We start from the raw sequence: 22,827 nt of genomic DNA, 5'->3' as shown, positions 1-22,827 counted from the left end.
GATCTGCTAAGAGGACACAGCGCTAACGTGCTGTATTGCTATATTGTGTATTGCTGTATGCATACAGAGTAATGCAGCTTTCAGTCCTTCTCAGAGAAGATTGTCTGTGTGGGGTCAGTGGTTCTCACAGGGACTGACAACCAGTGAGAGGACAGTGAATATGGCCAAGCAGAGCGCTCAGTGGGACATCTGTACTGCCCTTCTCCCAAGGCTTAGGGAACAACATAGAAGGGGAGGAAAGTGTCTATGAGCCAGAGGTTAGGAAGGATGGCGACAAGACTGTCTCCTGGACCAGTGTCCTCATGAACTCACAGGAGCTGCTGCTGCTGCTGCCTGCACGAGATCAAGGCAGCCAGACGGCAGCATGGCCTCCCAAGTTCCTGCCCCTAGCTGAGTGGGAATGGCAGTCGAGGGCTATTAGCGAGGAAGTGGTGACAGTTTTCCATAGGTGGTAGCCTCTGGCAGGCAGACCATGCTCTAGTGGATGTCCCTATCTATATCTGCATGCATGTGTGAAATTCCCAGTGAGTAAAAGCACATTACAAGTTATTAAGGACTAGATTATTGGAAGCTCTAGCCCCAGCTCTATGCTTCACAAGAAAGCCAATGTCTTAATTGTCTGGGAGTTCTAACCTGGACGCCATCACGGAGGCCGAGTTTTTCAAACCCTCCATCAAGTGCTCCTTATATCGCACACTCCCCTTCTAATAAAACAAGCCCAAGACAAGACTGTTCTCCCACACAGTTGTGGTTTAACTTGTTTTAATGCAGTCTGCTATAAAAATGAAGACTTCTGCATGGTACACTTGGTCTTACAAATGTTAATGACTAGTTGATGCTTGTGTTACACCTAGCACATCATTAGATTCTGCTGACCAGTAACAGCTTCTTTGACATGGTTAATACCCAAATTGTGAATCATGGAACTTTTACTTAGCACACACACTCACAATCTACTGCAAACTGAAATACTAATCTATAATATCTAGCTGAGTTATTGGATCCATATCAGGATTGTGCTTATTATCTCAGAAGATAGGACCTAGCAAAAATACACATTCTTTTGCATATCCCACCCATGTATTATACTGTAAAAGAAATATTATTCAGTGCACCCCCTAAGAAATAAACTTTCTTATAGCATTTCTTTCTCTCTCTCTATCTCTCTCTATATATATCTCCAAACAGAGGAAGAGCACAATGCAACTTTTAAGATTACCACTTAAAGCAAGAGAGGTAAGAACACTCAGGCACTACAGTCTCGCCTGCTGAGAAGGTTTAGCTTTTGATCATCATTGGTCCGTTTTGGCTCTGCAACAGGAATAAACTCAATGCAGGATTGCTCTGGACAGTGTCACACGCCTCCATCATTTCAGTAGACACCCTAGGACATCAGCCACACTTTCACGTGCCATGCCTTTACCTTACACTGTAAGCTGCAGAGTCAACAGTATACTCTGTTGTTGACTTGCCCACCAAGAATTTAACCACCTGTCTCTTGCCCACTGACTCAAAGGGTTAATAAAAATGTAACTAAAAGTTATTAACTAAATTATTAGGGAGACATGTTTTCAGCTCTGTGGTTCAAGAAGAAAAATGTCTAATTCCTTGTGAGTTATCTGGATGGGTCCACTGAATACTTTGATTTTGCAAACATATGATCACTCATACTCCTTCCCAATAAATGGCTACAGCAGGCCAGGGGCTTCTGGGTAGATGCTGGCCAGAACAATGTAGGTAAAGACACCAAGGCCTTCCTCTCTCCTACTCTTGATACAAAACTGTGTAACCAGTGTCCTAAGCTGGTCTGTCAGGAGTTCTGCTTGCCAAGAACAAGACTGTTCTGTTCTGTGGACTTGATCAGATGTAGCTGACCCAGTGAAGAAGTCTGGGGGTTTCTGTCTAAACAAACTCACTACAAGGGAAACAGCACAGGTCCTAGGAAGGACTGTAGCTTGCAAGCTACAGTCAGCTGCAGCCATGTTTGTCTAATCAGCGGTGTTGAAAAACACTTAAAATTAGTTCCTGGTATTTAAAAAACAGAAATGTTTTGAATGAGATCTTTTTGTGGGAATCTCAATTCCATGAAAGTTTAGAGGATTGGTAACCTTGATCTGCAGTTTTTGCACGGCAGGAGCTGGGGGCTCAAAGGGGTGGCCCTATCACATGGGGCTGGGATGCTGTGGCTTGCTAGAGCCCCCTCTACTCCCGAGTGGCTAGCGCTTGAGGGACTGTGCTGCCTCACTCACTCACTCTGCTAGCTGAGTTCTGTGGCACTAGGACTACTTGATGCTTTCCTAGGCCACGGACAATGTGAGCTTCCTTTGGGATTGTCCACTTCCATTTTAAATGGATGCCTCTGCTGACTGACTGGCTCCAAGTCACATCTAATTGCTTTGGTAGGTAATCTTAACATGCAATTCTACTTTATGCTACACTGCAAACTCCAGAGGTACAATCACACTAGTACTTATGTGCTTGAGTGTGAGAATGTTGAACATGTAAAGGGGCATGTATCTATACAGATGTAGGTATACTTCCATTTGGGTTAAAGTTAATTTGGTTCCATAGATAGAAGTGCTGGCAGCATGGAGAATAAATGTAACAATTTGGTAAAATCTGTATAATTCTGACTTACAATATTACAAAGAGTGACTTTTAAGTTATTGCTTTTTGATCACAGAATAAAGAGTTCATTATGTCATTTCCTATTCAAGTAAAAGCAACCAGAATCAGAAGTTCCCACGGCCGATGCTTGAGGGTGGTTTTGAATGGAGATGTGATCTCACTATTCAAGAACTGATGCAGGAAACTGAGAATGACTTAATTTTTCAAAAGCACAAGAAAATCAGCACCCCAACTGCTAAGTGCTCTGGAGGGTTTCTCAAGGGCTTTACAGAGCTCAGCCTGACAGAGTTCCTGCCCTTCAGAAGGATTTCCACCCTACTTATGCAAACCTTTGGTCCAGAACACAAAGCTGGCATTAAACAGTCAGAGAGGATTAAAAGCAGTGTTGGTTTTTGACATTCAGATTCACAGAGGATCTCATTTGCTGCAAGAAATGCTCTGTCTTTTTGTTTCTGCCGCAGAATCACATTCTTGTGGCAGTCGGTTTCAGGCACTTTTAAAACATGTTCATCTGGAATAAAAATCTGCGCGAACCGCTTCTGCATAATTTGAAATGAGTGCTGAGTAATTCTAGCTCCCAAACTGACAGTTGACCCTGCCTGGTCCTCAGTCAGCGTTCCCACTGCAGTGTGCTGGTGGCTGGTGAGCTGGAGATGTTCCATGTCTATGAGGTCCCCTTCTAGCTTAGTACAAAGAGGTGAGTCATAAAAATCCAAAGGACTCAATTTCTACTTAAAAAAATACAAAAAGGTAAATACACTGAATGTATTATACAGATGGCTGTAGCTACTATCAAATAAATAACATGATCTGACTCCAGGGTTTAATTCTGAACTCTTGGACAAAGTCGGACGGAATGTCAAATGTGGAGACTCACTCCTGGGGACTAGCTGCTGGTCGGCAAAAGGATCTCAACATCTTTGCCATTGGCCACCACGGCACCAGGAGGGCAGCTGCTGGCAAGGTCTTCTGTGGTGGTCAAGGAGGAGGCCTGGGAATGAGTCTTGGTCACTGGAGTGGTGGCAGATTGCGAAGGGGTGAGGCCAGGCTTTTTGGGTGGGATTGGTGGAGGGTTTCCTCTCTCAGCTCTGGGGATGGTTGGGGACTTGATTCCTGGAGAGAGGGGGCTCAGAGGGCTGGACACTTTCCCTGGAGTAGGTGAATGGCTGGTGTCACCTCTTGGGTTGGCAGTGCTGGCCAGATTTCGGTAGTCTGTCCCAAAGGGAGAACTGTTGGGAGAGACTGGCTTAATTGGCCCTTGGTTAGTGAATCTGGAGAGCACCTGAGTGACTGTGTTTCGGGCCAGCTGCTTGGCAGCAGAGTTGTCTAACAGGGTAGGGGACAGGTCCCTGGATGGAGGGCTCTGGAGACCGCTGGCTTGCTGGTCCTGATCTGCCTGGGACTGAAATTTGTGCCGAGCTGCATGGAAGCGCTGGTTGATCCCTACTTGGTAGGAAGACTGGTAGCCCGGGCTGCTGACTGATGACCCCAAGAGACGCTTGGTTAGAACTGGTGAAGAGCAAGGAGATGACGTCAGAGAGGAAGAGGCAGTGCTGCTGGGGGACAGTGAGCTGCCACTGGAAGGGAGGTGACTGGGCATTGGGACTGGAGTCTCAGTTCCTGCAGGACACCCACCATTCTCCATTGGTTTCTCCTGGGCCGATACTGCAGATTTCTCCCGTGGAGGCCCTTGGTTTTCTGTACTGCTGTCTGAGGTCAACTCCCTGGTAGCCTGTATCTCTGGGTCACAGTGGCCATTAGCTTTTGCATATGAGTAAGTAGCGGTGGCGGGGCCTGGAAGACCAGTGTCTGTCAGCTTGCTTAGGACGCTCCCGTGGCTTCTGTCTGTCTGAACACTCTCTGTTTGGCTGAACACAGACGCTCGCATGGGAGGCTCGGTGGCTGTGCCTCTGGACGTGGTCACTGGCTCCCTGCCCTGCTCACTGGTGGCGCTGCGCTGCTGGGCCGCCTCGAGGTCTTTCACAAGCTTCTTCAAGCTCTCCATTTCCTCCTTCAGGGCGCGGGTCCGGTTCTCCTCTCGGTTCAGTTTGGCTCTCAGCTGCTCCCTTTCGATATCAAACTCAGACAACTGCTTCTCCACCTGGGCCTCTGTCTGCAGGCCTCGCTTCCTCTCGGCTGCCAACTCTTCCTCTAGCTTGCTCGCCCGGCTCTTCTCCTTCTCCAGTTTCAGGCTCAGCTCCGCAGCCCTCTGCTCCTCCTCGGCTGCCTTGCTGGTGGCCTTCCTGCACTCCAGCACCAGCATGGAGGAGAGCTGCTTGTGGCGGGAGCGCTCCTCTTCCAGCTGACTGGACAGCTTCTTTTGTTCTTTTTCAAACTTTTTCACTTGGGACTTTTCAAATTCCAACTAGAAAAAAAAAATGCCACCACACCTCTTGATTAGAGAAGGAAAACAGATGTACTGATGATTGCAATCACGCAGAGCGCCCTCTCTGGTGCACAGTATTAGTTTGTATGCCATCGGGCTCAGGTTAATTAGTATTTTTGAAGGATGAGAACACCCCACACAGAACCACACACACTATGATTTAATCTTTTCTTGATGACTTGGGAGGCACTTGATTTCCTAACTGCCTCAGGGTGAACAGCGGGAATATGATGCACCATTGTGCTTTAGGTATGCGGAACGGCCATCGAATCAGCCAAAACAAGTAACAGAACACCATGCAAGCTGGGTCTGGGCATGGATGCTGCTGAAAATCAAACTTAAAGTTGCAGCAATCATTCTGTCTGATCTTACAAGAAAGTAACGAACCTAACCAGCAGCACTGAAACCCTACTCTGGTTGTCCTCATTAGACAGCCTTACTCTGAGACTCCCTTTGAGCTGGAAATCCTCCTTCCAACTGGCAGAACAGGAGGTGTGGAGCACATCCTTGGGTCTACGCAAATGTAGTTTGCTTTATTGTCTGACATCAATTAGAGACACATTGATAAGTGGGGAATCCCTTCAGTGAGCCATGATCATACTTAAAAATAAAAAATTCAAGAGTGTGAGTCAAGGCTGCCCTGACCTACACAGCGAGCACTGCGGCAGTGCTGTGCAGTAAAGAGTAAACAAACAGCTGGTTCCTGTCCGGTGATCTCTGCATTGTGGAAATTATTTAATCCCAGGCTGGGGTTCTACCCTGCCTTTATCAGTCAGTTCCCAGATAAAAGACACACAACCTACATATTTACAATAAGGCTTAACCAGCACAAAAGCTGGGCAGATAGCTCCCCTCTGTGCCATTAGAATCTACTGTCCTATTGATAACTCCGACGGTTCATCTGGGCTGCTCTCAACTCCACTTGGCCAGCCTTCAGAGCCACGTTTTCTTTTCTCTTTTCTTTTCTTCTTTTCTCTTCTCTTCTCCCCCCCCTCCCCCTTTTCTCGAGACAGGGTTTCTCTGTGTAGCCCTGGCTGTCCTGGAACTCACTCTGTAGGCCAGACTGGCCTCGAACTCAGAAATCCACCTGCTTCTGCCTCCCAAGTGCTGGGATTACAGGCGTGCGCCACCACCGTCCTGCTGCTTCTTCTCTTTTTTGCGGGTCTCCTCCCATACCCAAGCCTGGGAACTGTAAACCCTGCCCAGCTATTGGCGAGCATCTTTATTCACCAATCAGAAACAACCTGGGGCAAGAGCACAGTGTCACTTGGGCCTACGTGCAGACTTGTCTCACTTCTGGGACAACCAGATCTTGGGGGCCCAATATTAGCATTAAAATACAAGCAAGACCAAACCGTAACACTTTGTTTCAGGCATACTGGTTCGTGACAGGCTATGCTGTTAGTGCAGGTCGTGCAACAACAAAAAAGCCTGAAATCAGAGACCTCTAAAGGATGTTCTATGACTGACAGTAGTTTTATTTTTCAAATTATGTGTCCTTGTGGGTGTGGGCTATGCGTATGTGACGCAGATGTTACTGTAGACAGGAGGAGGGCGTCAGATCATCTAAGTTGGAGTTACAGCAGGTGTGAGATACCCGATGTGGACGTGAGGAACCAAACGTGGGTCCTCTGCAAAAGCAGTGCTTGCTCTTAACCCCTGAGCCATCTTTTCAACCCCAAGTTACCTATGCTTTTAAAAAAACAGACGTTTTGGAAATAGACATGATAAACATGAACATTCTATCTTTTCTGTAAAGACTTACAATGCGATTCTGCAGACTGAAATAAACCTAAGATGCATGCGTCACTCCTTCATCACGCCACCCATGCCACCATGCTCCTCCTTCCTCAGTTACCTGCTGTGTCAGTCGCTCCCTCTCCTTCTCCAGCATGTAGGTGACGTCATCTCCTTCAGCGGTGTCCTGTGCATGCCGCTGTCTTTCTTCTTCAAGGTCGAGGATCACCTGTGAAGGATCTTAAAGTATTAACTTTCAAATATCAACTCAACACTTACACTACTTAAGACTTGAGGGTTCCAGATTAAATAAGCAAACAAATGAAATCCAGCCGGGGCCAGCAAGGCACATGCTCTTAGTAGGGAGAAAGACATGTAAGCTATGTGCTAGAAAACAAGATATTTACTTTGTTGAAATATGTGCAGAAGAATGCAAACAGAGACAAGAGAGAAACTAATTAGCTGTGGGGCTTGGGAAAGTTTGAGAACCAGCAGAATTCTGGGAAATCACAGGCAGTTTGGCACGACTAGGGACCTGCTGGGGCGAGCCCTGTGGGGTGGGTGGCACCACACAGGCTGAGGTGTTCCTTCCAGTGCTGTCACAGGAGGCACCAAAGCTCAAGCTTGAAACTAAAGATCAAATTCAACAGAGCATCCAGTGCCATGCTTAACTAATAACACACACGTCTGTCTACCCAGATCAGCCAGGAAAGACTCCTACTTCATCCTATGTGCAGAAGGCGAGTTATTGGGATCCTACCTGGTGATTTTTCACAAGAATTTAACGACTTGCCCATTTATCCTATTCTATTTATCCTGGTGCTGAAGGATCTACACCAGTTTCCAGGAAAATACAAGAAGAAATGGACATTTCCCATGTATTCTGCCCAAACTACACAGCATCCAACATGCAAATGTATCATTCGGTAGAGCTTCTGTTTTAGAGTGCTCTGTTCAGCTACAAGGTTGGTTAAATACCAGCTTGCCGCTAAAGTTTAGAAGACTGAGATTTTGAAAAAAAAAAAAAAGCACTAAATATTTTGAAGTGACACCTCATGGATGAAGGAATGAATGCTTCAGTGTTTCTTTAGTAATGTCTGGACCTGCGCAATAACCCGTTTCCCTCTGTGCCGGACTCCTGTGTAACTGAAGAGCTCCCCAGCCCCTCCAATGCCCTGAACAGTGGTGGCTGGCACGTCCTCTGTGCATTTCTGAAGCGCAGCCTGCCTGCGGCAAGCCTACCTTGCGGTGCCGGCTCTCGGCAGCGGCCAGCTGGGACAGCATGCGCTCCTGCATGTTCTTGCACTGTTTCATCACTGCCTTGAGGATAGAGAGGGGGTTTGTGCACACTGGCTGTTTCTCACTATCATTTTTCTCCTTCAGTGTTTCAAAATCTCTCTGGAGAGCCATTAGAGGGTCACTGATGTTGTATTTTCCATAGCGTTCTTCAATGAAAGTATCTCTGTGTTGGGCCTGAGAATAAGAAAAAACAAACAAAAGACAAAACCATTAAAGAGAGGAATGTGCTGCAATACCAAAGGTTGCAGCATTAGCGTAAACCTGACTACCAAACAGGCGACATCGGGGGTGGTGCTGTGCTGTAATAGGACTCTGATCCAGTATTAGACATTATCCAGAGCTGGCATGGCCTTATTAACTAGGTGCTCTGATAGCCTTTTAAAGTAGTTCTAATCATCTCTACTTTGCAAATGAGAAAATCATTAAAAAAGAGGCTAGATAGTCATTCAGCCAGAACAGGCTCGCAGGGCTCTGGAAGTCCCAAGTCTTGAAGCAGCAAACCTGCTGCCTCTACAAGTTGGTAGGTGTTGACCTTCAGATTTATCTTATCTTTCTTCTGTGATATTTGCATTCCTAAAGTGCTAAGCAGATGACTTTATCACTTTATATACTTAGAGACAGACAAGGGCCAGCAGGTATGCAAGTGTGGACAGAGGAGAATTCAGGACTCCTTAAGATCTGTACAGAGAGAACTTGACTTCACAGTTGATGGGTCAAGAGCAGGTAGGTACACATATAGCGACAGCCACACACAAAAACCTCCTTCTTCCTTAGGCAAACTCTAGCCCCATTTCCATCTGTGGTTCCCTCTGCATTCCTTAGTCTTTTCTGATCCACCTGGCAACCAGGTATCTAAGGACCAGCAAATGTTTGGAAAGATACTTCAGTTTCCTTCTGTCTGACCTCAGCTCAGGAAAGCTTTAGGAATTACATGATATCAGCAACAGGTACCTCATGCATGTACACAGAGTGGCGTTAGCAGTTTCTACACAGGCTGGGCATGGAGGCATATGCTTTTATGCTCCAGCACTCAGGAGGCAGCAGGAGATCTCTGGGAGCCTCAGGCGAGCCTGGGCAACACTGAGACCCTGTCTCAAAACAACTAACAACCAAACTATATGGAAAACCTCAACACTGGCCATGGTGGTTCAAGCCCACAAGTCGTGCACAAGAGGCTTGAGATGAGGAGATCCTAAACTGAGGTCAGTGTGGCCTATCCAGTGAGACCCTGCCTCAAAGCAAACAGGCTTTCTGTCTGATTTCTGGTTTGAACCATAGGCATTCTATGATCAGATGATGGGCAAAGTTTTATTTACACAGTAGACACAGACATTCAAAGTGCAGATATTCTTTCTTTTTTCCCCTGTGTGTACTAGAGTATGGAGGAAGCTCTTGGCTGGGAAGGAGGCTGGTCTTAGACTCTGGCTGGACTGACAGCCATGAGCCACCACACTTTGCCTCTTTCCTGGAGTTTCCTATAGCCCCTGCCCTTCTTATAAAGCCAAGTCAGCAGCATTAGTGTAGTAAATGAATGCTACTCTCACTGGGATTGGTTTTGTAGCCCATAGACAGAATAAGCTGGAGTCTTTTTAAAATTTTATGTTGTCGGGTGGTGGTGGCACACACCTGTAATCCCAGCACTCTGGGAGGCAGAGGCAGGCGGATTTCTGAGTTCGAGGCCAGCCTGGTCTCCAGAGGGAGTTCCAGGACAGCCAGGGCTACACAGAGAAACCCTGTCTCGAAAAAAAACCAAAAAAAAAAAAAAAATTATGTTAATTACCTTTTCTTTTCAAAACACTGTGGAGAGTTGAGATGGGTGAGCAGAAGCTGGGACTCTGGTCATGGAACAACTGGTGATGTGGATGTTAGTTTTGCCAAGAAGCTGCCTGTGGGCTTGAGTGTAGAGTTAACTAATCCTAAAGCTTGACTTTAAAGACCCACACGGTGATTGTCTTGTGGGATCAGTAAACATCAGAGTCACAAGTGATAGTACCCTTAGCTGAGAACAGTTGTTAGGCTGTCTGCTTTCTCTGATACTTCAGAGTGATTCCATAGTCACCTGCAGGGTTAATTACAATCCACACCAACACACGGTTTCACCTGCAAATGAAAAGGAGCTGTGGACAGACTTCTAAAACGCTCTGGTCACACAGCAATTCCACCACAGAACTAAACACAGTAAAGGTCAACTCGAAGGCTGTATTTATGATACTAAACACCAGAAAAATGGGAGAAACTCATTTTTCAACCAATTTATGGGCCACATGTTTAACTGTACTAACAGTGATAAGCAAAGCTAAATGCTAAAATTTAATGAAAATTACTTTTCTGGGGGGGGGGTGCTGGCTACCTGTTGTGACATAACAAGCACCAACTGCAACAGCTTAGATAATACTTATCTTCTCTCACGTGGTATCTGATGGTCAGGAATGTAGGACGAGGGGCTAGCCGGGTAGTTGGGATCTCATGAGGTTCTATTTGCCGTGGCCTAAGTGCTGGCTTCCCACAGTGTACAGTGTTCCGGTTATCAAGAACCTGATAACTCAGGTGTGCAGCCCAACCTTAGAACACTCCAGATCGGACCACATGGGGCATGGGTATTAGGAGGCAGCTCACTAAGGCTGGCCACAGTCGAGGAATGGGATATGCTGCCACTAACATTACATTACAGGGTAAAATATCATTAATATTTTAATGATTTGTAGCTATTAAAAATGTACATGAGGGGCCAGGTGTTATCTTGGGTTTGAGCTTTGGAGAGATTTAGTAATAGAGCTAAAACCAATCAATTTCCTATTTCAGCATTTTTGCCTCAGTGACAATATAAACTTCAGCTGAATAGAAATTCCTACATTGTCAGAAAACATGTTAGTCTTTAATTTCAGAGAAAAGAAAACTACTGGCTTGCTAGACAGGCTGATGACAGAGGTGCTATCAACAGCAGAACGCCCGCCACCGATTACTCCTTCATTTTCCCTTCACAGGCTGGAGGAAACACATCACTAGGGAAAGCTTAAAATACCATCACAGACTAGCCCTGGAGCCACTCGCTTCGTCTCCCAAGCTCCAGCTGCACCATTGCTGCCTTCAAAAAGAGTGAGCCAGGCACTCAGACCGAGGCAGGAGACTGGGAGGTTCAAGCCGGCCCGGGCCACATGAGCCACACAGGAAGATTTTGTTTCAAGTAGTCCACCCTCCCCCAACAAAGAAATAAAGCAGTTTCCTTTGCTGCCTTCCTAGTGAAATGCGTGTGCATATCCCACTCTCGCAGGATATCAGTCACTATATTCTTTGGATGAGAAGTGATTCTGAATCTAAAGGTGAAGAATTAAGGGCTGGAGAGATGGCTCAGAGGTCAAGAGCACTGACTGCTCTCCCAGAGGTCCTGAGTTCAATCCCCAGTAACCACATGGTAGCTCACAACCATCTGTAATGGGGTCTGACGCTCTATTCTGGAGTGTCTGAAGACAGCAACATTGTACTCAATAAGTAAATAATTATTTAAAAAAAAAGAACGAAAAGAATTACTGCAGGATAGCTCAGTTGGCAGCGTGCTGCTCGCCTAGCATCATGGAGGCCTCCCTGTGTTTCGTCCACAGCACAGCATAAAACTGGGTTTGGTGGTGCATGTCTACATTTTCAGTGCTTATGAGGTGAAGGTGGTGGATCAAGGTCATTTCCAGCTAAATATTAAGTTTGGGGCTAACCTGGGCTACATGAGATCCTGTCTTAAAGTAAAGCAAAACAAAGCAATAACTCGGCACAGAAGTGGCTTAGCTGATAAAGGTACCTGTTGCCAAGCTTAATGACCTTGTTTGATCTTTGACCTGTACTGTGGGAGAGCTAACTCCTGTAAGTTGTCCTCTAACTTCTACAAGTGTGTGGTGGCATGCACAAACCCCCTAATAAAAAAGTATTTCAACTGCCTTTGAAGTAAGATGAACTTCAAACACTCCCTTCAAAGTAATCTTCAGCACAGAATATTTATAAAGGCAATTATTTGGCCAAAGTGTCCTAAATCTATTCAGACTGAGAGTGCATTTAATCCAAGTAGCTGTGGGTGTGGCCACAAAGAGTGGTATCAACACCCTAAATCCAAAGTCTGTGACAGGTTTTGACATTCCAAAGGAATGTGGAGTATGTCTGTCCTTCCGATGGATCCTGTCCCTCTAGGAAGGAGGCTCTGGGGACTGTGGCCTGTATCCACACGCTTACCTTTTTGATGTGGGGAAGACTGTGTGTACCGGAATTCAATAGGAAAGAAGAACAGATAAAGGGCGAATATTCCTGAACATAAATTAGAGATTTCAATGTACACAAGTACAAAAAAAACCCTTTACCTTTCCCAGTAGTTTTAAGTTGACAAAAAAAAGTGAGTGAGTTAGAGATTTCCTATATCTTTCCGCTGATACATGCCTAAGGCTCCCCTGACTCCCATCTCTCATTAGAATGAATGGGTCATGGACTCTAGGACCTCCTAGGTAAGCAGTCAGACTTCAACTCCAGGTGATCACACATCCCTTACATCACAGCAAAAGCTTAAAAACAGACCCTGAAGCTGGGTGGTGGCTGTGATACATTTAATTCCAGCACTTGGGAGGCAGAAGGCAGGTGGATCTTTGAGTTTGGGGCTAGTATGGTGAACAGTACAAGTTCCAAGACAGCCAGGGTCACACAGAGAAACTGTCTTGAAAAACCAAAACCAATCAACTAAGTAACCAACCAACCAACCAATCAACCAACCAAAAGAGCAAAATCAAAAACAACCAAACCAAACCAAAACAAACCAAAAGCGAGACACTGACTGTAAATGGAAAGCGAAAATCCAAATGGCCAAGAAGTCTACACCAGAGTTCAGTTCAGGGCTGGAGGGACAGCTCAGCAGGTAATAGCTCTTTCTGCGCAAGCATGAAGACCTGGGCCCAAATTCCCAATACTCATGTAAAAAAACTGGAAGTGGCCTCCCATGGGCCTGTGTGTGTATGTGTGGAGACAGGGGTCTCTGAAGCTTGCTGATGCCAGCTAACCCTAGGTTTAGGGAGAGATCCTGTCCTGGTGAATAAGGTGAAGAGTGATCAACCTCCTGGTCCCCACGTGTGAAGACACCATACAAACATATACATCCTGTTACTCATATCCCAGTTAAAGCACAGAATATTTGTTTGTTTGGTTGGTTTTGGTTTTTGAAGACAGGGTTTCTCTGTATAGTCCTGGCTGTCCTGGAACTCACTCTGTAGACCAGGCTGGCCTTGAACTTAGAAATCCGCCTGCCTCTGCCTTTTGAGTGCTGGGGGATCACAGGCGTGTGCCACCACACCCGGCAGAATATTCTTAATCTCAACAGAAAGTTATTGTGTGCCCCTTTCCAACCAGAAGCCCGCCTCTTCCCAGGGACATCCCCGTGCTGGCTTCTTGTTTTCATCAGGTTAGTCTTGCCTGTTCCACAGCTTCATCGAAACAGTCCGCAGACTACATGCTTCTGTATCTGGTCCTTTCTGTTCTCAGTATAATGATGTTCACGCCCATAGGAGGCATGTCTGTAATCTGTCCTCATTACTGCTGCACTGTATGCTACTATGTGAATGTACTGCATTTATTTACTCTCTTGTCTGAGAATAAATGTTGGAGTCTACCAAGTCGGATTCTTCTATGAACAAAGCTGTATTAACAACAGAGTAAGAGTTGTTTGCAGATGAGACAGATGCTTCTTCTGTAATTACAGCTAGTTTGTCTAACCATGAGAATTTCTCCATTAATTTCCAGAGTGAGTCTATCACACTATCCCCCTTATCAGTAGCTTGGGAGCATTCAAGTCTCATCTTTCCCAGCATCTGCTGTGGTCAGGCTGTGTTTCAGCAGCAGCTACAGTAGGATTGCATTGTCCTGACTGGTACCCATCAGATTTAGCACCCTCTCCATTTTGTTATGTATGTATGAGAAAGAGCGTGAACACAAGAACATGTGTGAGTACTCATTCATATACCATATAGAGCATGTATGGAGCTCAGAGGACAACCTGCGGGAGTCAGTTTTCTATATCTTTTTATCATATGGGCCCTAAGAACTGAACTGGGTTCATCAGGATTGATAACAAGTACCTTTACTCACTGAACTATTTTGCTGGGTCCCCAAACAGCAGCAGAAACAACAGGGATTCTAACATCCACATGCTTATTACCTCAGAGCAGTATGCTGAGTTTTCATACCACCAACCTAATCCTAACACTCTTTTGTTTGCTTACGACGGCTCTGGCTATATGGCTGGTCTAGAGCTGAGATCCTCCTCCTGCCTTGGTCTCCTAAGAGCTAGGAATACAGGATGGCACCACCAACCATGCCCAGCACAACATTCCTCTTCAGTTAGAACATTTGGTTATAGAACAAATATACAATATACAAAAGGAACAAAAAAACCACATAACCAAAATATCCAGGAGCACACAAACTTTGCATGCATTTATTTAGTACTTTATGTTTGCTGGGTAGTGCATATGCTGTGATATGGGTGGTGACAGAGGGAGGCAGACTTGAACACATGAGACAGTTCTCAGTCTTCAAGAAGATGAAAGAAAACTTGCTACATTTTTAAGGACAAACAACATCAGCAAGGGCAGGCAGCTGCTGCGTGTTTAAAGGTTTCTAAACTGCATCACGTATGTTTAGAGGAACGCCAAGTAGAGTTTATTTGATTGGAGTTTTCTAAGACACAGACTTTAACCTCCTAAGGAATAGGAAGGAAACGGCCAACCCTGGAAGTGGGTGGGTTCTGGCAGATAAATCAGTGACTTAATGAATCACAGGAAATAGGTACGGTGGGGAGGCACTTGACCCCAAACTCCTGGAGTGCTCTACAGTGGGACTAACCCACAGGCCATGTGACAGGCACTTAAGCTACTCCTCTGAACTTGAAGGCCTCTCTCTACTGGAAACGAGTGTAGGCTCTTTTACTCGCTGTGGACTGACACTGACAGTCTGGGTTTGATCCTGGGACCTTTTTGGGAGGAAAAGAACCTACTCCCAAAAGTTGTCCTCTGACCTCGGCCAAGCTGTGTGAGCACTTGTGCATGATTTAGGAGTCAGTTCAGACAGATTACAGTTAGAGCAGGCATGCTGGCACACACCTTTAATCCCTGCACTAGAGAGCCCGAGGCAGGTGGGTTTTAATGAGTTCCATGCCAGCCAACAATACACACACACAAGGAGAGCCTGCTTCAAAACAAACAAACAAACAAACAAACAAACAAACAAACATTACAGTTGGGACCCATTTCACAGTTGCACAGCTTCCGCCGTCCGTCCCTCCCAGAGCCACCCTAGAGACGGCTCCTTCTCAGTCACATCAATGAGCTCCTTTTCCAGAGCTACAGCTGACGGAGTGTGCAACAGCCAGGGGAGCCCCACCTGACACAAAGAACTTTTAAAAAATTACTTTTATTTTTATTATGTGTATGCACCCACGAGGACATGTTTTGGGAGGCATAGGAAACCCTGGAGCTGGAGTTACAGGCAGTTGAGAGCTGCCTGAGGTGGGTGCTGGGAATTGAACCTGAGTCCTCTGGAAGGCCAGCACGTGTACACTCTTAACTGCTGAGCTAGCTCTCCAGCCTGAAGTTAGTTTGTACTAACTTTCTGTTTAGATTTATTTGTGCGTATGTGTACACATAAACTTGAAACAAATTTAATAAAAGATTTAAAGTAGTGTTAATTTGGAAAATAGAGAAAAAAGATGATGGTGAACATTTTCTAAAAGATACAAAAACAAACAACAATAATAACAACAAAGTCCAAAACAAAAAACCCCAAACCCGCTGGGCGGTAGTGGCGCATGCCTTTAGTCCCAGCACTTGGGAGGCAGAGGCAGGAGGATTTCTGAATTCCAGGCCAGCCTGGTCTACAGAGTGAGTTCCAGGACAGCCAGGACTACACAGAGAAACCCTGTCTTGAAAAAACAAAAAAACAAAACAACAACAACAAAAATCCTCCCAAACCCTGAATAATAAATTCCCAGGTGGGCGTGGTAACGCAAACCTTTCATCCCAGTACTGGGGAGGCAGATGCAGAAGGATCTCTGAGGGCTTAAGGATAGCCTGGTCTACAACGAGGGTTCCAGGACAGATAGCTACAAAGTGAAAGCCTGTCTCAAACAATCCCCCCACCCATAGGAAGGAAGGAGGGAGGGAGAAAGGGAGGAAGGGAGGGAGGGAGGGAGGGAGGAAGGGAGGAAGGAAGGAAGGAAGGAAGGAAGGAAGGAAGGAAGGAAGGAAGGAAGGAAGGAAGGAAGGAAGGAAAGAAAACAAGCTGCAATAAATACAGACCCCACAGAACTAGGATAAGTATATGCATTCTGAAAGTCAGGATCTATAATTCAGACAGATGCTCATAAAAGTCCTCAGCTGGACAGTGTGGCAAATATATTTTCTTTAAGTACCTAGAAGGTAAGAACAAAGAATACTGCGGTGTTTAATACTGCGCAGCGTGAGTAGCCTCCCTGGGAGAAGGTCTTGCCTAGAATTTGTAAGGTTCAGGGTTGGGAGTGAGGGTAGGATCGGGAGGAACTTGTGGGTGTCTGGTTTTCTTCGGATACCAAGCTCCCATTATTACCCATTGGGGGAGGGGTGCAGGTGACTACACCTCACCTTGACAAGAAAGGATACTAAGACAAAACGTTCACTGAAAGGTGAAATGGGGCGGCGGCTGGAGAGCAGGTCCAGCCATTCAGGGTACCGGCTGCTCCTCCAGAGGACCTGACCTGTACTCCCAGTATCCATGTGACAGCTTAAACTGCCTGGAACTCCAGTTCCAGAGAACCTGACACCTTCTTCTGGCCTCCACTGCTACTGCATGCATGTGGTGCACAGACATATATGTAGGGAAAACACCCATATACATATACATAACATACAAATAATTTTTATTTTAAAAAATTAAAATGAGAAAACTTGTTTCATTACGTGAGTACAACCAGTGGACAGGGAGGTACAGAACAGTCATTTGCACCCTTTACACAGACATGAAAGCAAATGCCAAGCCATGACTTCCTGTCTGAAGAACAAGCTGTTCCCAGAGATGTAAATAACGTGACTGGATGGGAATTATCAACAGTGGAAGTTATGAAACTACTTTATTAGAGTTATGCCTCCCTTCTAAACAGCATTAATAAATGCTATCTATTTTTGAGAAATGAAATACTCACATAAGACTTAAAGGGTCCCAACTCATTCTTCATGTGACACATAGCTGTGAAACTACAGAGGCGCTGGATACTGGGCTTCCAGAGTTGGAGGAGATTAAGCACCAGCTCCTCATGGAATTGGCACTCGATGGAGGTAGGGGACCATGGATTTACACACAAAATAGAAAGATCCTTGTAATGTCCATGCTTATCAGAATTAACAGATTTTTTACATTATTTTAATATCCAGTGAAGAAAACCAGAAAAGAGAAATCATATTAAGTGAATACAGGTTTTATAAAAATGCACTGCGCTGCTCAGTGGCTAAGCACGCTTCCTGTGAGGTCCCAGCACATGCACCAGGCAATTTACATGTAACTTTAGTTCCAAGACAAACACAGACATGATAGGTAGACAGGTAGATAGACAGATAGATAAATGCAATTTTATAAGATAAACAAAAGCCCCAAACATAACCAACAAAACTAAACTACGCCCAAGTCTAACTAGCAAGATACAACACCATCACAGTATAGCCACAAGAGGTGCGAGGACAGCTTCTGAACATACACCACGGGAATCACAAAGAATTATATTTTAAACAGCCATGGAGGGCATTTCATTTAAAAGGCATAGGGAAGAAAAAAATGATGAGAAATATTAAGACAAGAATGCCAATGACACCAAAGAAAGGAGTTTACAAAGTAAGATGGGAGGCTGGAGAGATGGCTCAGTGGTTAAGAGCACTGGCTGCTCTTCCAAAGGACCCAGCTGACAACTTTGTGAGTGGGTTTATTCCGTCCACCTCGGGTCAGCAGACTCTTGTCACTGGGCAGTGAGCGTCTTTCCCTGCTGAGAGCCATCAGCCTTGGCAGCCCTATGTTTTCCATTTAATAAAACTCCCAGCAGGGCAGTGGTGGTACACGCTTTTAATCCCAGCACTTGGAAGGCAGAGGCAGGTGGATTTCTGAGTTCGAGGCCAGCCTGGTCTACAGAGTGAATTCCAGGGCAGTCAGGGCCACCCAGAGAAACCCTGTCTCCAGAAAAGAAATAAAATCTCCCAATACATTCTGTGTCTCCTTTCTACACACACTGTCAGCAGGCTGACAAGATGGCTTCCTCTAGTCTAATAAATCTAATTATTTCTATACCTGACAGACCACAGCTTTTACTTTAAACTAAAACTTCCACAGTCTCCCTTGCTTCTTTCTACAGGAGCTGCTAGAAATAACCTGTGATTAAACCTAAATCACGAGGCCACCACATTCAAGGAGACACAATGACAGAAGTCAAAATAACAGGAACAAGCTGCTTCCTTTTTCTATCTGTCTTAGTTTCAGGCTGAGCCGGTAAAGTGCAGAGTACGCAGTTCGTCCCAACTGCGCTTCTGGAAGGGAGTGCCACTTCCCAACAGAACCCCTCCTCCAAGGCATAACACCCCCAGCACACAGATCCCAGAGTTCACAGGAAGATGTCAGCCGAGGGGAAATTCACTGGCACCTGTAATTATCCCTCACACAATTCACAGCAAGAAGGACACTCACAGAATGCTGGCACCACATGATTACTTTATGAGCTAGTGGTTCCGTGTTTTCAGAAATGCAATTCAGATGTTTTATTTTAGGAATACAAGCTTCTTCTAAACATCAGCTTATGAACACTCCTCTATACAAAAGGCCTTCCCCTTCCAGTGGCTCCTTCCCGCCAGCCAGCCAGGGCATCATCCCTCGCTAACTCAACACTCCCCCCCTCCCCGTTCCCCTGCAGATGGTGGTAGGCGGTCCTATCATCTTCAGGAAACCAGCTGAGGGGAATGGAGAGGCTTCGGGAGGTTTCCCCTGTGAGGCTACTCCTTAGCATTTTTCCATGGTATGGCTTTATGTTCCCCCACACCACCCTGTGGACAGTATTCCCTAGGACACACACCATTCCTTACTAGCTGGAGGTACTCCACTCTGATTCCATCGTAATTGTTGCAGAAATTTTTAATCCCAATGTGGGGTTTCTACCGGCCTTTAATCATTCAGTTCCCGGATAAAAGACACACAACTTTTATTACTTACAATATAGCTTGAGCAGCACAAGAGCTCAACAGATCTCTCCCCTCTATGCCTTTTCTACCTTCCTCCGGGCTGCTCTTAACTCTGATTGGCCAGCCCTCGGTTCCCATGACTCACCTAACCCCTCGGCCTTCTTCCTCCTCACCTCTTCTCTCCCCGACTGTTCTCGACACTCCCTACAAACCCCAGCCTCCTGAACCTAAACCCTGCCTACATCTCTTCTGTGTTTACAGCCCAACGAGAGTCTGCCGACCTGAGTTCAGTTCTCAGGACCCAAGTTCAGTTCTCAAAACCCTCATCAAGGTAGAAGGAATTAATAAGCCAACTCCCAAAGTTGTCCCTACCTCTACACAGCGTGGCCTGGCCTCTCTCACCCAGTAAGTAAATATTCTTAAAGGGAAACGCATACATTTCTCCCAGTGGTTCAGAGCACTGCTGTTCTGTGGGCTTCTTTATTTACCAATCAAAAATAACTTAGGGGCAAGGTCACATAGGGTCATCTGGGTCTAAGTGAGGACCCTCTCATCCTGGGGGCAACCAGGTCTTGCCCCCGCCACCCTGCCCCTCCCCTGCATTTAGCTAAAACTATTATCAACAACAAAAGAAATTATGGGGGAATCAGTATCCCTGACCTCAAGCAATACTACAGAGCAATAGTGTTAAAAACTGCATGGTATTGGTACAGTGACAGGCAGGCGGATCAATGGAACAGGATTGAAGATCCAGAAATGAACCCACACACCTATGGCCACTTGATCCTTGACAAAGGAGCTAAAAACATCCAATGAAAAAAAGATAGCCTTTTCAACAAATGGTGCTGGTTCAACTGGAGGTCAGTATGCAGAAGAATTCGAATTGATCCATCCTTATTTCCTTGTACTAAGCTCAACTCCAAATGGATCAAGGACCTCCACATAAAGCCAGACACTCTGAAGCTACTAGAAAAGAAACTGGGGACGACCCTTGAGGACATCGGTACAGGGGGAAAGTTCCTGAACAGAACACCAATAGCATATGCTCTAAGATCAAGAATTGACAAATGGGACCTCATTAAATTACAAAGTTTCTGTAAGGCAAAGGACACTGTTAAAAGGACAAATCCGCAACTAACAAATTGGGAAAAGATCTTCACCAACCCTACATCAGGTAGAGGGCTAATATCCAATATATACAAAGAACTCAAGAAGTTAGACTCCAGAAAACCAAATAACCCTATTAAAAATGGGATACAGAGCTAAACAAAGAATTTTCACCTGAAGAACTTCGGATGGCTGAGAACCATCTTAAAAAATGCTCAACTTCATTAGTCATTAGGGAAATGCAAATCAAAACAACCCTGAGATTTCACCTTACAGTGATTTTCTTGAGCAGACCTCACTGTGAGACACTGGCTTCTCCGAACACTCAACCCTGATGCCAGAGCCGTCGTGTGCAGCTTTACTCGGGAGGCTGAGGTAGGAAGAGGGTAATCGTCAGACAGATTTGGGCTACCTAGTGAGACTGTCTCAAGAAAGTAAGGAAGTATATACTGATGACAGTTAAATACTTAAGGTCATAGTCAGTAAGAAATGAAAAATTAAAATTAAAATGAGAAGCTGGGTGGTGGTAGCACACACCTTTAATCCTAGCACCCAGGAGGCAGAAGCAGGCAGATCTCTGAGTCTGGGGCCAGCCTGGTCTATAGAGTGAGTTCCAGGACAGCCAGGACTGCACAGTGAGATCATGTCTCAAACAACAATAACAACAACAACAACAACTCAAAAAACCAGGGGGTGGCTGGGGGGATGGCCTGGAGGATAAAGAGAGGGTTCAGTGGTTAACTGGCCACACTGATCTTGCAGAGGACCCCAATCTGGTTCCCATATCCACTTCAGGCAGCTCACAACAACTGTATTCCAGCTGAAAGGGATCCAGTGCTTCTGGCCTCCCAGAGAACCGTCACTCATTCCTATGTGCTCATGCACACAAGTACATAATTAAAATAAACAAATCTTAAGAAAAAAACCCCAAAAGACCAAAGTCTTTCAACTCACTTAAGTATGAACTAACACAAAGAAATCATTGTTAGTACAAAAATTCCAACAGATATTTGTTAAGAAAAAGTGCTGTAAGGCAGTTACATCTTGGTATTGCTGCAGAACCAACCACCCACTCCCCTACAAATTAAATCAGATTTCTTTTTAACATAAATAATCTGGTGGAGAGATGGCTTCAGAATAAGAGTGAGGTGGCTCAGCAGGGTGGTAGCAGCCCACACCTTTAATCTCAGTGCTCAGGAGACAGAGGCAAGCAGGCAGGCAGATCTCTGTGTTAGAGGCTAGCATGGTGTATAGAGTGAGTTCCAGGACATCCATGGCTACACAGAAGAACCCTGTCTGGAGGTTAAAAAAAAAAAAAGCATGGTTTGTGACTAGTTTCAGGGATCCTGGCTCTTTCCGCTGGCTTCACAGGCACCAAGTACACACACACGGTGCACATACAAACATGAAAGTAAACTCATACACATCAACACAAATGAATCCAAAAGCACAGCAACGAATCTTGTTGCCACCTGGGTCGACTCTCACCACAGCTGTAAACAACTGTGTCCCAGCAGAGTTTAAAAATGCATGTCTGTGGCAGAACTACACTGGCCAGAGGCTGAGCTCAGCTCTATCACCCACAGGCCACACACAGGCCCAGTTTAACACTGGTCCAATGCTGGTGTCACTGCCTATCAAAACAGAACCCCACAGAGCTCCTGCTTCTTATTCCGTTCAGCTTCTCAGACTATAATACAGAGAAGTAGTTGCATGCGGAAAACAATTAGGGAACACATACAACAAGCAGCCAAGGCTGCCTGTGGCAAGCATAGAACAGTCCTTACTAACTAACTCCACACACCTGCTCTGAAGCACTGTGGCAGTCTTAGGGCAACGCATCACCGGCAGTCATTTTATTTGTTTGACAAATATTTGGTGCTAGGGATGTGGCTTAGTGACTGAACATGTATTCAGCGTGGCTATGGCCCTGAGTTAATCTTCAACAACAAAAATTACTACAACAAATATTTACCAACTATCTATATATATCAGGCTCTGTCAGGCCTTATGGGAGAGTAAATGGTGGAGTGACACACGCAGCAGGTGCCCTGCTGTGACTTCTCAGGCTAGGGAAACCATCAGAGCACAACTCAGGGCACGCTCTGATTCTTTCCATTCCAGGTATCATCTCCTCACCAGCTCTGAGGGGATGAAGGCAGATGATGAGGGGCAGGTAGACGGAGCAACAGCAGGTACCAGGAGGGTTTAGAATGGGCTCAAACCTTCCTCGGTACTTCTGTCCTCGTTATCAGATGAGGACAAGACACGAGGTGTCCTGAGGCAAATCGTACAAGTTAGCCATTCCAGTCAGCAGAATAAATAAACAAACCAGCATTACTCTAAACTTAACAGCGATAGAAAAGGTAGATTCCGGTATCTTGTTTAATTGCACTTTGCAGGGATCCATTTGTCTTTGGCAGACTGAAATCTCACCTTTTTTGGTTATTGTCCTTTGCCTCTGGG

At 45.6% G+C, this 22,827-nt stretch overlaps 1 protein-coding gene across 2 annotated transcripts in view; it reads right to left on the bottom strand.

Moving 5' to 3' along the window:
• Positions 1-730: 730 nt before the first annotated feature.
• Cttnbp2nl (CTTNBP2 N-terminal like) overlaps positions 731-22,827 on the bottom strand; it is a 43,294-nt gene continuing 21,197 nt past the window's right edge. For both annotated transcript variants that reach the window (XM_052179560.1, XM_052179561.1), the window contains exons 4-6: positions 7,994-8,224; positions 6,873-6,980; positions 731-4,993 (exon numbers count right to left, since the gene is read on the bottom strand). In XM_052179560.1, coding sequence (XP_052035520.1) covers positions 3,515-4,993; positions 6,873-6,980; positions 7,994-8,224 — 1,818 coding nt within the window. In that variant the 3' untranslated portion in view covers positions 731-3,514. The remainder of the gene's footprint in view (positions 4,994-6,872; positions 6,981-7,993; positions 8,225-22,827) is intronic.

This window comes from Apodemus sylvaticus, chromosome 4, assembly GCF_947179515.1.
Source record: "Apodemus sylvaticus chromosome 4, mApoSyl1.1, whole genome shotgun sequence".
In the NCBI taxonomy this organism is placed as follows: Eukaryota; Metazoa; Chordata; class Mammalia; order Rodentia; family Muridae; genus Apodemus; species Apodemus sylvaticus.
The sequence above is the reverse complement of the archived record's forward strand: the minus strand, read 5'-3'. Positions and strand labels throughout refer to the sequence as shown.